The sequence below is a fragment of the Myotis nattereri genome (genome assembly GCF_964212035.1).
Source record: "Myotis nattereri genome assembly, chromosome: 1".
In the NCBI taxonomy this organism is placed as follows: Eukaryota; Metazoa; Chordata; class Mammalia; order Chiroptera; family Vespertilionidae; genus Myotis; species Myotis nattereri.
In genome coordinates, this window is record NC_138075.1 from 138,853,401 (window position 1) to 138,870,430 (window position 17,030).

The window sequence follows — 17,030 nt, forward strand, 5'->3', positions numbered from 1 at the left end:
CTGTGGGCGCCACCATCATTGAGGGTGGGGCAGTCAATTAGCATATTCCCTCTTTATTAGATAGGAGATATATATATACATATATATATCCAATACCCACCTCCCCACCTCTGGAAGTGGCCTGTTGCATAGTCACTTTCTGTTTTCCCTCTTCTTTCTAAAATAAGTTTAATTATACTGGACTCCCCTAGAAAATGAACATGCACCATGAGGAGTCATAATTCCCTCCCTTCGAAATGTCCTATCCACATCGCACAGGAAAACCACTTGCTCCCAATGGTGTTGGGATGCAATCACACTTCTCTCCTGGTCCTGATCCTTCCAGTTGCTTTCCAGACTACAGTCTACTGCCAAGTACCACAGACCCTCAACAGCCATGTGATTTGCACACCCCAGGGTCCAACCTATGTTATTGCTCATCATTGTTCTGAGGCATGAGTTTAAAATGTGAGCCTGGCCTTTGAAGTGCTCATGTGACTGGTGAGTGCACATTTATGACAGCCAGATCCTCTATCCCAAGTCTGATGCTCTCTGCTTGATAGTCTCTGACATGGTCAAAGTAAGAAAGCCAGCTTTAGAGGCCTAAGAAAACAATGGTTTCCAGGCAGAAGTAAAAGATAATTTGGATAAATTAAAACTTGGACTATTTTATTTGGACAAAGTACTAAGAGTAAAAGAGTCTTAAATTTGTAGTTTTGCTTTACAGTATTTAATGGGGTGTGTTTTTTGATAGAGCAGTATTTGCAAACATAGTGGTTCATTACACTTGCAGGATACATTTCTCATAATAATAAGGGTCTTTCACTTTGCTTTCTCCCTGATCCATCACTCCGAAATCAGAAATGTGATGTTATCATGGTTTTTCTGTTCTGGGTGAGGATTTGATTTTGTAACTCTGACGTTTTGGGAATAATTAATTTGGGATTTTTGGAAGAACAGGGTAAAGAAATTCACATTTATTGAATGTTACAATTGTGCCAGACATTTGTCACTTCAGTTGAATCACTATCCCAATTTTATTGATGAAAAGCCACTTGCCCAGGGCTGGGTCCACATTTAGGATTTAGAACATCAGGTCCAAAAAATTCCAGAATTTATACTCTTTCCAACACATACTTCTGCCTCTGATAAAGTGCTAAGTAGCTGTGGCTTATCAACTATAAATGGGGAATCAAATGGTATTTACACTTGGAATTATATAACCTTTTATAGTTCATAGAGAGCTTGTATGAACTCTCCCTAAGGGAACACACAATAATTGAGGTTGGAAACAAGTTAATCCCAAGTCATAAAAATCACTGATATGAGAAACTAGGAGAAAAATGGTTGCCCTCAGTGGGGGAGACTTGTGCTCCTGGTCTGGGGTGTGTGTTAAATGTGCGGAAGGGCTGTTTTTAGTCTAGAAAAGCATGACCCCTCAAACACACATTTTTAAACCACTACTATCCATCTTTCAGAAAGCAGGGTAATGACACGTATTCAGGTTCTCATTAGAATAAAGTCTAAGCTTTTTAAAAGGTAAAATAACTTCTGTCTCTGCCTCAGACCCTCTCCCCTCACATACACACACACTCTCACGCATACACACACGCCCTACACCACATCACTTAGACACACAGCTCTTCTTATCAGTTAGTAGGTACCCCCGGGCTGCCCACACAGGTATGAAAATCACAGTCTTCTGTTTTTCCTCTTTTCCACGGTGCTTTGTGCAGGCTATGTAAACAGCAGGAGAAGTAATTATGTAGGTGGGCATTCATTACACACTCAACTCTTGGAATATAATATAAGAATGTGCCAAGGCGAGGAAATATTTGCTTGAACTAATGCCTGGAAACTGAACGTGATATGCACTTCATAGTAATATAAACCCCACATCTGGCTTATTTTCATATCGGTACCTGAGTGGGTGGGGTAATATTTACATTCTTTTTCCACTACTAGGCTATCCAGTGTCAACTAGTCTGTGCTTGCTAGGAAGTTGTGTGTGTGTGTGTGTATGTGTGTGTGTGCGTGTGTGTCTATATTTTACATTCCCTATTTCAACATCTGCTGTTCACTCCGAGTTGGAGCAGTTACCATTACAAAACTGTCACCGGCGTCTTCAAAACACACTCACACTCCGCAGATTTGGGAAACGGGCTCTGTGGCTGCACGGTGCCTTTCTGTTTAAAAGAAACGCGAGTGGCAGCCCAGCCCTTTCCGCCCAGCTGCGCTTTATCCTGTAACCGTGGCCATTGAAAAGTGGAGCTCAAAGGATTTTTAGAATCTGCTGCCCCAGCAGGTAACATTCTGGAGTTGGTTCTTTTTGTTGTTGTTTTCTTCTGCTGTTTAAAATGCCCAAGCCTCCCCGCTTGGCGAGACCTTTCTTCGCCAATACAGCGTCTAAGCTGCCATCATCCAGGAGGGAGGATTTGAACAGCAAACAGAAAAAAGCCAGTTTAGGTGAGAAGATTCTGAGAACTGGAGGTGAAGGGAATTTGGTCAAACAGCAGCAGGTGCCATCGGCAGCCACGCCGGCTCAGAGGAAGGCTTCGGCTCAGCCAGGTAACGTTTCACACCGGCCGCGTTTGTCAGCCTGTGTTAGGAACTTCTTTCTTCATAACGCCGGCAGGTAACTCACATGAATGAGACTTGTTGTGGTTTTAAAAACTTGTCCGTGTGGGTGAGTGTAACATTTTCTGAAATCCTAGAGTGCGTTGCTAAAATAACCAGTAATTGGGAGGTAATAGGACTTTTTCATTAATTAAGGAATGGTAAGAGAAAAACTGATTGTTTGCACTTCTCTTTGAGAATGACAGATTTTTATCCTTCGTTGCATAATCCAATAGTATTCACATGAAGTTTCTTTTTTATTGCTTACCTATATGAAAAAGAAATAAAAAAGGAAAATGTTCTAAAACCATATCTACTAGCAAAGGAATGTTTACATGTTTAATTTTTTGCAGTCTCTTAAAATGAATTTTTTTCTGAAATGATAATCTGACAGCTGGTTCCTTGCCAAGCATGATAAAAATCTCTGATGACATCGTTGCCTGGATCATTTAAAAGAGTTTTCTCAGGTGAATATCAGAACATTTCACTTAACAAGAATATTATTGAATATTTGACCTGGAGTTGAGAAATGTAGTAACCAAACAAAGCTATTATTTTTATGCATATAATCACAAAAATTATATTTTATAACTTAACATGTAATAATTCCCTTCATTAGATCAAGAACTATATATTACATTACTAAATAACATATATATATATATATATATATATATATATAGAGAGAGAGAGAGAGAGAGAGAGAGAGAGAGAGAGAGAGATCTCCACCAAAAAAAAAAAAATGTAATATTGGGTCCTGTGATTTTATACTAAAATTAAAAATTGTTTTAATATTCACTCTTATAATTGGAAGTTTTTATTTTATAGAAAAATAAGTTCATTGTAAAATTTTAATCCCAACGTCTTCTCTATTAAAAATTACTATAAATGAATACGCAGTAATGAATTTTCATGCCATGTACTATTTTAAACCTGCAAGTCTATCTAGACATTTTTAATATTTTCTTAACATATTCTTGTCATATTCATGATGCCCAATGAAATGTTTGTACAAAACTATTTGTTGATCAAAATACTTTGTAAAAGACATATACGGTGAACACTGAAGGACTTTGCAAGTGTTGATGAAAGTTGCTTTATAGACTGAATTTAGTCTTATAAAGGGGAAGTTCTCTGAAATTATAATATGTCTAAAAAAACCCACAAAAGTCTAAAAAATTCTTCTAAAAAAGTGTATATCACTTCAACCTGAGGAGTGTCTACACATTTCTGTGGTGTATATCTGTGTCTGTGTAAGGTGTGCTCGAAGGGAATTTTCAAACAGACAATCTAAAGCTAAATGCTTATTCAAAGATTATTTAAAATACTGACTTTTTGTCAACCTATGGGGACATCTTTGAAGAAAGGTAATGAATAATAATAGGTTTTCTTTGAAAACAGATTTGATTTGGGAGTTTTTAAAAAGTCATTTGAAATCTAGAGTGATTATCAACATGCAAGGTCAATATAGATAATGCACATTTTTGTAAAATAAATAAATAAATAAACAAACCAAGGGCAGGTGAAAAATAATAAAGCGATGTTTCCTTTGCATCTCCCTGAGAAGATTCGGCTGTTCAAAAGGAAAAGTTCCACTGCAACAATTTTGAAATTGGCAGCAGGACTGGATATTTTTGAAAGATAACACTTTTCAGAATGTATATTTGTTTTTATTTTTAATCTGAATTCTTTTTTCATAGCCACACATCACATCATATAGTACCAATGGTAACTTTTAATTTTGGGGAATGGGATTAAGACTCCATTTACAAAATAGCCATGTTGTATTAGGATTTTACTTAAAGTCGTTGTCCTAAAATCAAGAAATCTAAATAATAGTCATAGTATTTTAGGTTTGTGTTGGCTGGTGTTGTCCTCACTCACCACACTGAGATCTTAGTGCTAGTTCTTTACAATGGTTATTTCATTTAGTACATGAGGTTTAGTTTACTCTATTTATGTAGGTTCTCACATATCTGAATTTCTTTATCCCCCCCCCCGCCCCCCACACACAATACACACCCTGTGTAATTTGGTTAGTGATGTAAATGTATTCTGGTACATTTTAATTTTTTTTTTTGTTTATCTCTCATTTACTTTATTTTTTTTATTGTTTAAAGTATTACATTTATCTCCTTTCCCCGATTGACACCCCCCTGCCACTCCCACCCCCGGCCCCCACCACCCCAGTGTCCATGTCCATTGGTTATGCTAATATGCATTCATACAAGTCCTTTGGTTGATCTCTAAACACCCACACCCTGCCACTTGTTGTGGGATCTATTTCTGTTCATCAGTTTATATTGTTCATTATATTCCACAAATGACTGAGATCATGTGATATTTATCTTTCTCTGACTAGCTTATTTCACTTAGCATAATGCTCTCCAGGTCCATTCATGCTGTTGCAATCGGTAAAAGTTCCTTCTTTTTTATAGCAGTGTAGTATTCCATTGTGTAGATGTGCCACAGTTTTTTAATCCGTTCATCTACTGCTGGGCACTTAGGCTGTATCCAAATCTTAGCTATTGTAAATTGTGCTGCTATGAACATAGGGGTGTATATATCCTTTCTGATTGGTGTTTCTGGTTTCTTGGGATATAGTCCAAGAAGTGGGATTACTGGGTTAAATGGGAGTTCCATTTTTAACTTTTTGAGTAAACTCCATACTGTTTTCCACAGTGGCTGCACCAGTCTGCATTCCCACCAGCAGTGCATGAGGGTTCTTTTTTCTCCATATCTTTGCCAGCACTTATCATTTGTTGATTTGTTGATGATAGCCATTCTGACAGGTGTGAGATTGTCGTTTTGATTTGCATCTCTCAGATGATTAGTGACTTTGAGCATGTTTTCATATGTCTCTTGGCTTTCTGTATGTCCTCTTTCAAAAAGTGTCTATTTAGGTCCTTTGCCCATATTTTGATTGGAGTGTTTATTTTCCTTTTGTTAAGTTGTATGAGTTCCCTGTATATTTTGGAGATTAAACCCTTATCTGAAGTAGCATTGGCAAATATGTTCTCCCATGCTGTGGGCTTTCTTGTTGTTTTGTTGATGGTTTCTTTTGCTGTGTAGAAGCTTTTTATTTTGATGTATTCCCATTTGTTTATTTTCTCCTTCATTTCCATTGCCCTAGGAGCTGTATTGGTAAAGATATTGCTACAACATATGTCTGAGATTTTGCTGCCTATGCAGTCTTCTAATATTTTTTATGGTTTCCCGTCTTACATTTAAGTCTTTTAACCATTTTGAATTTGTTTTGTGTATGGTGTAAATTGGTGATCTAGTTTCATTTTTTTGCATGTATCTGACCAAATTTCCCAGCACCATTTATTGAAGAGACTATCTTGACTCCATTGTATGCTCTTGCCTCCTTTGTCAAATATTAATTGAGCATAATGGCTTGGGTCTATTTCTGGGTTCTCTATTCTGTTCCATTGGTCTATATGTCTGTTGTTGTGCCAGTACCAGGCAGTTTTGAGAACAGTGGCTTTGTAATATAATTTGATATCTGGTATTATGATCCCTACAACTTTGTTCTTCTTTTTCAGGATTGCTGTGGCTATTCTGGGTCTTTTTTTATTCCAGATGAATTTTTGGAGAATTTGTTTTAGGTCTGTGAAATATGCTGTTGGTATTTTAATGGGGATTGCATTGAATGTATAAGTTGCTTTGGGAATGATGTTGATTCTACCAACCCATGAACATGGTATATTCTTCCATTTGTTTATGTCTTCCTCCATCTTTTTTTTCAATGTCCTGTAGTTTTCCGAGTATAGGTCTTTTACCTCTTTAGTTAAGTTTATTCCTAGGTATCTTAATTTTTTTGGTGAGATGGTAAAGAGGATTTTTTTTTTTTTTTTTAGTTTTTCTTTCTGTGAGTTCATTATTAGTATATAAAAAAGCCATAAATATCTGGGTGTTAATTTTGTATCCTGCTACAATGCCAAATTCATTTATTAAGCCTAGTAGTTTTTTGATGGAGTCTTTGGTTTTTTTATGTACAGTATCGTGTCATCTGCAAATAAGGATAGTTTTACTTCTTCTTTTCCAATTTGGATGCCTTTTGTTTCTTCTTGTCTGTTCACTATGGCTAGCACTTCCAGTAGGATATCAAGCAGGAGTGGTGAAAGTGGGCATCCCTGTCTTGTTTCTGTTCTTAGGAGAAATGAGTTTAGTTTTTGCCCATTGAGGCTGTAGGTTTGTCATATAAGGCTTTTATTATATTGAGATATGATCCTTCTATTTCCATTTTGCTGAGAGTTTTATCAAGAAAGGATCTTGGATTTTGTCAAATGCTTTTTCTGCATCGATTGATATGATTATGTGATTTTTGTCTCTCAATTTGCTTATGGGATGTATCACATTTATTGATTTGCAGATATTATACCGTCCCTGCATCCCTGGAAAAAATCCCACTTTGTCATGGTGTATGATCTTTCTAATGTAATGCTGGATCCGATTTGCTAGAATTTTGTTGAGGATTTTAGCATCTATGTTCATCAAGGATATTGGCCTGTAGTTCTCTTCCTTTTGGTGTCTTTATCTGGTTTTGGAATTAGGGGAATGCTGGCCTCATAGAAAGAGCTTAAAGTGTGCCTTCCTCTTGAATTTTTTGGAATAGTCTGAGGAGGATAGGTTTTAGTTCTTCTTTGAATGCTTGGTAGAACTCCCCCGTAAAGCCATCCAGACCAGGGCTTTTGTTTGCTGGAAGAATTTTGATCACTGTTTCAGTTTCTTCGGTAGTTATCAGCCTATTCAGGTTTTTTATTCTTCCTGATAGAGTTTTGGAAACTTGTATTTTTCTAAGAATATGTCCATTTCATCTAGGTTGTTCAGTTTGTTGGAATAGAGTTGTTCATAGTATTTTTTCATAATTCTTTGTATTTCTGTGGGATCGGTTGTTACTTCACCTCTACCATTTCTAATTTTATTTATTTGGATCCTCTCTTTTTGCTTCTTGGTGAGCCTGGCTAGAGGTTCATCAATCTTGTTTATCATTTCAAAGAACCAGCTCTTGGTTTTATTGATCTTTTGTATTTTTTTTTTTTCTTTTTGGTCTCTAGATGCCATTTGCTTCCACTGTGATCTTTATTATTTCCTTCCTTCTGCTTACTCTGGGCTTTTCTTGTTTCTGTCTTTCTAATTCTTTGAGTTGTAGGGTTAGATAATTTATTGCTATTTTTTCTTGTTTTTTGAGGTAGGCCTGTAGAGCTATGAACTTCCCTCTCAAGACTGCTTTCACTGTGTCCCATAGATTTTGGATTGTTGTGTTTTCATTGTTTGTTACTAGGATGCTTTTTATTACTTTATTTTTTATGTTTTAAATTTATCTTTATTGTTGAAAGTATTACAGATGTCCCCTTTTTTTCCCCTCGGCCCCCTCCACCCTATACTCACCCCCCACACACCAGGCCTTTGCTGCAGTGTTGTCTGTTTCCACAGGTTATGAATAAATGCATATAAGTTCTTTGATTAATCTCTTCCCACCCTCTTCTCTCTGAGATTCGTCAGTGTGTTCCATGCTTCTGTGTCTCTGGATCTATTTTATTTATCAGTTTATTTTGTTCCTTAGATTCCACATATGAGTGAGAGAATATGGTACTTATCTTTTTTAAATTATTGCAGTGATCTTTCCCTTCACCTGTTTTCCATGGCCCCCTTGTCACCTCTTACATTTTATCTTATGTGCTTTTGTTTTCATATTTAAAATCTTGATAACAGTTATTTTTTGTTGTTATCATAATTGCCTTCTATGGTTTGTCCATAGGCTAATTCTAAAAGTTGAAAAGCAGTAAAGTATGTAACTAATAAGACCTCATAAATATTTTCATTGCTGAATCAAAAAGTATGCTATAACCATTTTCTCTTATAGTCTTAAAAGCCTTTAGCCTTCCCTTCTCCTCAGCATTTCCAACTCTCCCAGGACAGTGTAAATACGATCATATTCACAGAAACTGCTTTTCTTCCAGGTACTTCTATCTGTATCTCTCAGTCCCTCAGCCCCACTCTTTTCTGACAGATGTTTAGAACACCTAGGCAGGGGTCCCTTGGTTTACTTCTTAATTTTGCTGAAGCACATTCTCAGGAAGCGTCCTAAGAAAAGCTAAATGGAAGGTAAACATTCTGACTTCTTAACATGTCAAGCAGTATCTTTACTCTTTTCACATTTCAATGATAGTTGGGGCGGGCATAGATTTTTAGACTTAAAATAATTGTTTCCTCGTAACACTACAGGCCTTTCTCTATTACCATCTGGGATTTAGACATGTAGACATCCCATGTCATTCACATGTTCACACATTCCTTTGTATGATTTCTTTTCTCTCTCTCAAAGCTTTGAATATATGCTCTCTATCCTTGATGTTCTGGAATTTCACTGAAGTATTTGAAAGTGTGGGGTTTTCCTATTCTTTTTGATTGGATACTTAATAGGAATTTTCAAGGTTCTGTAAATTCTTTTTTTTATTAATTCTTTGATAATTTCTTCCTCTGTTTGCTTTCATTTTCTCTTTATGGACCTCCTATGAGTTGGCTGTTAAATCTGCTGCATTGATTTTCTGACACATATCTTCCTTGTATTTATAGCTCTGTCATTGTATGTTATCTAGATGTTGTTGACTTACCTTCCACCTCTTCTACTGTCTAATTTTGACCATCATCATATTTTAATTTCCAAGAAGTTTTCTTACCCTAATTATTTTGAGACCGAAATACAAGGTGTTATTTGCTGTATGTAAGCAGTAGATCCATGTGCTCTATTTTTGATATAGTTTCCTTTATTCCATTTTGACGGTGCCATACATTCACAGTTAGTGATGTGAGCAACCACATCGCTGTGATGTTAGTGTGCTTTTCATTCTAAGCCAATGGTCTAGAACAAAAGAGACTGGCAACCAATAACTTTAGGACAAAGAATTAATATCTAACTTTTACCCATGAAGGACTTTATTCCTCATGAAAACCCACCAAAGAAAGAAGAATGTTGGAGTGTGTGTTGATATATGCCAACAATATTTTTCAGGATGACGATATGAGTCAACATCAGAGAATGTGGCATGTCTTCCTAAGTTTTTTGTATTTTTCTGAATTCAGTTCCCTCAAAATTGTTTTGTCCTAATTTTATTTATTTATGTATTTATTTACTTATTTTTCTTTATTGATTAAGGTATTACAAATGTGACCTCATTCTCTCCATAAACCCTCCCCCCTCATGCCCTCACCCCCCTGTTGTCTGTGTCCATTGGTTAGGCTTATATGCATGCATAGAAGTCTTTTGGTTGGTCTCTCCCCCTCACCCCCTCCCTCCCCTACCTTCCCCCTGAGGTTTGATGGTCTGATCGATTATATTCCACAAATGAGTGAGATCATGTGATATTCATCTTTCTCTGACTGGCTTATTATTTATTTAGTTTCTTAACTGCTCTAAATAAACAAAAGCATTTTTTAGAAATGGACATGAACACTGACCACTAACTTAGTTTGAAAATATAGTTCCATATCCTATATATTTGTAATGATGATAATGATGATGATATCGTATCTAAGCTGTATTGATCTCTCTCTTCTGAGACAATATATTGAATCCTATAATCCTCATAACAATCTTATGATATAGAACTATTACTATCTCTGTTCTGCAGATGAGGAAACTGAGACAGAGAATTTCAGTCATTTCCCCAAGATCATGAAGACAAAAAATGGTTCACCAGAATTCTAATTCTGGCAGTTTTGACCCCTGAACTTGTACACTTCACCACTATGTTAAATCACCTTATAGAGAAAAACAATTTGTTCATCGAAACAGTTAGTAAAATTAATCAAAACCTTGTGAATGGATAGCTTGCCCATGTAAAACACTGGTGACATTCTGAATAAAACTTTCTGGTGATGACAGCCTTCTTATTTGTTGCCCAGAGTTGGTGTTTCATAGATAACACAAAGGAAAAAGGAAGAGAACAAATTTCAGAATTAATACACTTATCACAATACTACAAATGTTTTTCTAACAAAGAGAAATGAAAAGATAGGTTGAATATGGGACCTTATAATCCCCTTATATATACTCATGTGTGTACACTTGAATATGTACACACACACACACACACACACACACACATACACACTCTGCATACAATTTAAGAAAGGCTGTTCCATTACAAATGACCTGGTGGTTCAAGCATAAGCCTGTAGGCCAAAAATTACTCAAGTCTAATACTTTACTAATACAGGCTTCCTCTATGGCCTTGAGCAAGGCAATTATCCTTCCTAACTGAGTTTTGTCAACCATTAAAGAATAGTAATATGTGGTTTATGGGGAGAAGTAGTGGTGAGGATTAATGACTTGGTTAATGCATGTCCAGTGCTTTCAAGAGCACATGTGCCATATGAATACTCTAAGTCAAATGCAGTGGGGTTCTGTTTACTTTCAGTTGCCTTGGAATCTAAAAACTTATTCTTTCACAAATATCATGTATGTACCTACACCAGGGGAACACCTATGCTACTCTTTATGCATAAGGAGTAAGCTCACATGCATCCTATTTGCCATAGCACATATTGTCTGGGGTTATCTATGGATACCTGCAGTTCAATATTCTCCATCTCTATCAATAAAAAATATTAATTCTAGGAGCACAAAAGGCATGTTTTCTCTCTAGTGGTGTTTATATTCATTCTGGATACTAGAGATGACTGTGGTGACATTAGGCCCTTGCACATTAAACTTTTACACAGTGAAGTAGCATGGAAGGAAATTGTGGATATGCATAGGCAGTGTCTCTAAAAGGTGTTACTGCTTTTTCCTGTAACAAGCTGATAATATCAGTAAATGGTCCTCACCCACTGGTAGGAACTGCATTTTGTCTGGTATATTTTAGAAGCAACAGTGGGTTTGTACTTATCATGTATATTCCTTTATCGGATTGCTTTTGTGACCAATATCACTCATTTTCCAGTATAGCTAAGGTCAGGAGCACAGTATTTATTCAACAGAGCGATGGTAACTTGTGCTTACAGTTACTAAATTCATAGTTTTGGCTTACTACTAATATCAGTTCAGAATCATGCATTACACACCTATATAGACCACTAAGTCTCTTTCCATCTTATTATTGAAACTCATATAGCTTACCCTGGACAGTTGTTTTACAAGTAAAAACTAAACATACTTAATGCTGCTTACCAGTAGTTAATGGCAATTTTTTCAACCAAGTATAGAATGAGCTCTGATATATGAATATTGAAAATTAACATTTAATTCTAGAATTCTCCTTACTTTCCTTTATTAACGTTATCTTTACTTGTCTTCTTCTACCTAGTAATATATAAGAAGAAATATAAGTAATGTATTCCCACATTTCATTTTCTTACTTGATTCTGTTAAAATTCAATATGTCAGAAAAGAAGCATGAGACCACTTCTTAAAATTAATCTATTTTTATTTTTAAACCAATCTGTGTATTTTCAGTTATATGATCTAGCCTACTTCGTCTAAGGAGGCCAATAAAACACAGATCTGATTACAAAAAATTAGATGCGTTTGCATTGGAGGAGTGCAGGCCATTGAGAATAAAGAGAATTAGCAGTCTCAGAATTATAGAGTGGGACAAAAACTGAAAGATAATCTAATTTATCTCTCTCTTTTGAAACACATGAAAAAAGTATAGAGTTACTTTTTAAAAAAATCAAGACTAAAGGTGCACTGGCTCAAATCAATGTCTTCTAACTCAATGCTCTTTTTATTCTATATATGTTATTCAGAAAGGCAAAAACTGCTAGATTTCTAAGTTTCTCTTCAAATGTTCACTTCCTTGACACGGACTGCTCTTGACCTCTGATGTGTAGTGTGTAGTGTGCTACCTACACCCCCAGTTCTCTGTTGTTACTTGCTTACTCCAAGTATAAGATGACTGGGCAGTGAATTGTGCTCTCAGTGATTTTTCCAATTTTTTATTGAAATTTATTATGTAACTAAGCCATTTTCAGGGTTCATTTCATGCTGAAAAGTTGTGAGCAGTCTCTCTTATGTTTATAATACACAGATTTGCTTTAGGTAGCTTATCTTAAAGGAACTGATAAAGGAATATATTTCTTAGCTCGATTTTCTGTTTCTGCCCTCTAACTCGAGTTGAAAGCTAACAGAACAAGCTCTATTTTGAAAAATATTTTTCAAACTCTATATTATTCAGTACCTTTTGAAATTTAAATCTGTGTTCCAGTGAATTTTTTCCTCTATGAAAAGCTTTAAGAGTGTATACAATCACAAATGAGAAAATTTGCCAACATCAATAGAATATTTTACCATCTGACCTACTTTTTCACTTTTATTCCCTGAACTCAGATTTTTACTTTGTTGTACATGTTGCTTCCAACTTAAAGTTTTCAAGTCTAATGAGCCACCTTATTTTCAAAATACTTCTATTCCATTCGATTTATTTAAGAAATCAGAATCTGGTCATTTGAAAAATAATCAGAATTACTATAGATGAAAGAGTGTGTGGTTAACTTGTTATTTGGGGATATATTCATAAAAATTCTCCCAAGCAAATAAAACATCTCAGCACATCATTATATGCTGTATATGTTCTTTAAAATGGTTTCTTTAATCTTGGCCATTTAGGAGCAAGCTATTGTGAGCCTCTACTTGTCCATCTGCCTATAAGGCTACTTATTTCTTCTACAGTCACATAATACTTAGATCATGAACAGAAATGGGTAGGTAAGTGTCTGGGAATTTGCAAGTCTAGACAGAGAAAAAGCCTTCTTCTTAGTAATGCTGCTGTAACAGGTTAACTATTATGGTTTCTTGAGTTAATGATCTCTAAGACCTTAAATTAAGTAAAAAATTACATCTATGTGGTTTTCTCCCCTTTTTGCAGCAGGGAAAAACTCATATGGGTTCAGATTAATTTTATTTCCTATGTTTCCAAAATGTGCAATTATATTACCAAAAGAAACTAGAGAATAATTATTTCTTATATACAAAAATCATCAGTGAAATATATTAGTCAAGTTACAGATTTCTTATTATAGTTTGTATTTCTTGGTAATTCATCATTAGAAATACAATATGTAAGTTAGAATTTAAAGAAAATGCATTATTTAAACAGTTATTTATTGAGACTACAGAATATTATGCTTATATCTGACAGTTTATCATATGCATCATGAATATATATAATATTATATTAGTATATTACAGACTACATATGTATTCATTATTTTGAAATGAATGAACAAGATATTTTATTTCAATATATGTTAGATAAACATTAGATTGACTTTCTGAGACAATGTTTTAATACTTGATCCTAGTGATAACATTGTTTTCTGAACATATGATTATTTCAGTGTCTTTACTCATCAACCCTCACCCCCCAAAAAAACCCTCCAAAAACCCATTGACCATCTACTATGTGTATGGCATTGTGCTAAAAGCTGGAAGGTTAAAACAAAATAAGTAAAACATCGTTCTTGCCCTTGAGGAGAATCATATATAACTGGGATATCCATATTATCTGGATATTAAAACTTTATGAATGAATTATGTACAAAATTGTATGAGTGCATAGAAGAAGCAGAGCAGGCTATTTCCCAGGTAATGGGCGTTTACCAGAGAGGGGGAAAAGAAACATGATAAAAGATTATGCTGCACTTAAGAAATGGCAAAGTAGGCCAGTGTTGACTGAGTGAAAGAGAACTGGTGAGAAAGAGGTTGACAGAGGGAGAGGGCTATTTAAAATAATTGCAAAAGAGAGGATTTTTTTTTTTCTTCAATGAACAGTTATTGGGTTTCTACTATGTATGAAGTGTTGTGCTAGACTCTAACCAAGTTAAATGCTATGATAAATGAAGTCTGTAGTTCCACAGAGCTTACTTTATAATGTGGTTCTGTGATAAAAATTAAAGCAGACAAAGTGTAGAGAATAATCGAAAGTAAGGTGATAAGCAGGCTCTGGGAACTGAGAAAGTCAGTTCTGTTTTTAATATGAATGTGGTCTAGCTATTAACTGTATAAGTGGCAATACCAGATAGGAAGTTAGGAACCTGGATTTAAAAACCAGATCAGGGCAGGGGCTACACATACAAATAAGTAGATCACCCGTAGATAAATACTATTTAAAGCCATGGGACTGGATGAAATCAGCTAACAAGGTGGAAGGATTAGAAGGTATAAAAAAAAAGAACATGGTTTATGTCTGAGGACCTTAGGTTACTCCAGTATTCAAGGGTCAAAGCAGGACTGAAATCTTAAGGCTTGTGGACACCAACTTGAAACTTTCTTTTAAAACTCCAGAAACAAATACATTTATGCCACTTCTGTGGTTGCAAACAAATACTCCAGATATTAATTTTGTTTGTGATGTCTTATATTTTAAAAGATGCAAGTTTGTTGGCCAGTTTGAGCATCAACCCATGAACCAGGAGATCACTTCTATGCCCAATCAGGGCACATGTCCAGGTGCAGGCTCAATCCCCAGTTAGTGTGCAAGAGGCAGACAATCAGTGATTCTCTTTCATCATTGATATTTCTATCTCTGTCTCCCTTCCGCTCTCTGAAATCAATAAAAAATATATTTTTTAAAAAGATACAAGTCTTAACTCAAAATGAATAAAGGACTTAAACATAAGATGGGAAACCATAAAAATCTTAGAAGAATCCATAGGTAGCAAAATATTATACATACATCGTAGCAATATCTTTACCAATACAGCTCCTAGGGCAATAAAAACTAAGGAGAAAATGAACAAATGGGACTATATCAAAATACAAAGCTTCTGCACAGCAAAAGAAACCATCAACAAAACAACAAGAAAGCCCACTGCATCGGAGAACATAGTCACCAATGCTATTTTAGATAAGGGTTTAATTTCCAAAATATACAGGGAACTCCTACAACTTAACAAAAGGAAGACAAGCAATCCAATCAAAAATGAGCAAAGGACCTAAATAGACACTATTTGAAAAAGAACATACAGAGGGCCAAGAGACATATGAAAACATGCTCAACATCACTAATCTTCTGAGAGATGCAAAACAATTAGGTACCATCTCACACCTGTCAAAATGGCTATCATCAACAAATCAACAAACAACAAGTGTTGGAGAGGATGTGAAGAAAAAGGAACACTCGTACACTGCTGGTGGGAATGCAGACTGGTGCAGCCACTATGGAAATCAGAACTCCCATTTGACCAAGTAATCCCATTTCTAGGAATATATCCCAAGAAATCAGAAACACCAATCAGAAAGGACATATCCACTTTGTTCATAGCAGCAACATTTACAATAGCTAAGATTTGGAAACAGCCTAAGTGCCCATCAGCAGATGAGTGTATTAAGAAACTGTGGTACATCTACACAATGGAATACTATCCTATATAACAAAGAGGTAATATGCAAAATAACCCTCATGGCCTCACAAGATGGCTGCCTACAACCAGGCTGGCAGGGGGGTTAGTGAGGGATGACCAAATGACTGAACAAGCAGGCTGCATGGGGTGACCAGGCCGACAGGGGGGAAGCCGTGAGGGGCAACCAGGCTGGCGGGAGAGGCAGTTGGGGGCAACCAGGCTAGCAGAGGGGGAAGTTGGCCAGGCAGGCGTTGGGGGCAGTTGGGGGCGATTAGGCTGGCGGGTGGGGCAATGAGGGGTGATGAGACCGGCAGGGGGTGGGGGGCAATTGGGGGCGACCTGGCCAGCAGTGGGGAGCAGTTAGGGGCAACCAGGCCAGCGGAGGGCAGTTAGGAGCAATCAGGCCAGCACGCAGGTGCAGTGAAGGGCAATCAGGCTGGCAGTGTGGGGCAGTTAGGGACGACCAGGCAGGCAGGCAGGTAAGCAATTAGGAGCCAGCAGTCCAGGATTGTGAGAGTGATGAATAACTGCTGGTTTAGGCCCGATCCCCAAGATTGGGCCTAAACCGGCAGTCAGACATCCCCCAAGGGGTCCCAGATTGGAGAGGGTGCAGGCTGGGCTGAGGGGACCCCCCCACCCCATGCATAAATTTCATGTACCGGGCCTCTAGTGCTGCTATAAAAAAAGAAGGAACTTTTACCATTTTCAACAGCATGAATGGACCTGGAGAGCATTATGCTAAGCGAAATAAGCCAGTCATAGAAAGAGAAATATCACATGATCTCGCTTATTTGTGGAATATAATGAACAACATAAACTGATGAACAAAAATAGACCCAGAGAGAGGGAAACACTGAACAGACTGTCAAACCTCAGATGGAAGGCAGGGGTGGGGGTTGAGAGTAAGAGATCAACCAAAGGACTTGTATGCATGCATATTAGCATAACTAATGGACATGGACACTGAGGCAATGGGGACTTGCCTTGGAGGTGGGAGTGGCCAGGGAGGGGTCGATGGGGGAAAAAAGGAGACATATGTAATACTTTAAACAATAAAAAAAGATACAAGTCTTTTAATCTAT

General features: G+C 36.6%; 1 protein-coding gene across 1 annotated transcript in view; it reads left to right on the forward strand.

The window, feature by feature from the left end:
* The first annotated feature begins 2,117 nt into the window (after positions 1-2,117).
* Positions 2,118-17,030, forward strand: part of KIAA1217 — a 467,214-nt gene continuing 452,301 nt past the window's right edge. The window contains exon 1 of the mRNA XM_081104030.1: positions 2,118-2,547. Within this exon, the coding sequence (XP_080960156.1) occupies positions 2,337-2,547 (211 nt within the window). The 5' untranslated portion in view covers positions 2,118-2,336. The remainder of the gene's footprint in view (positions 2,548-17,030) is intronic.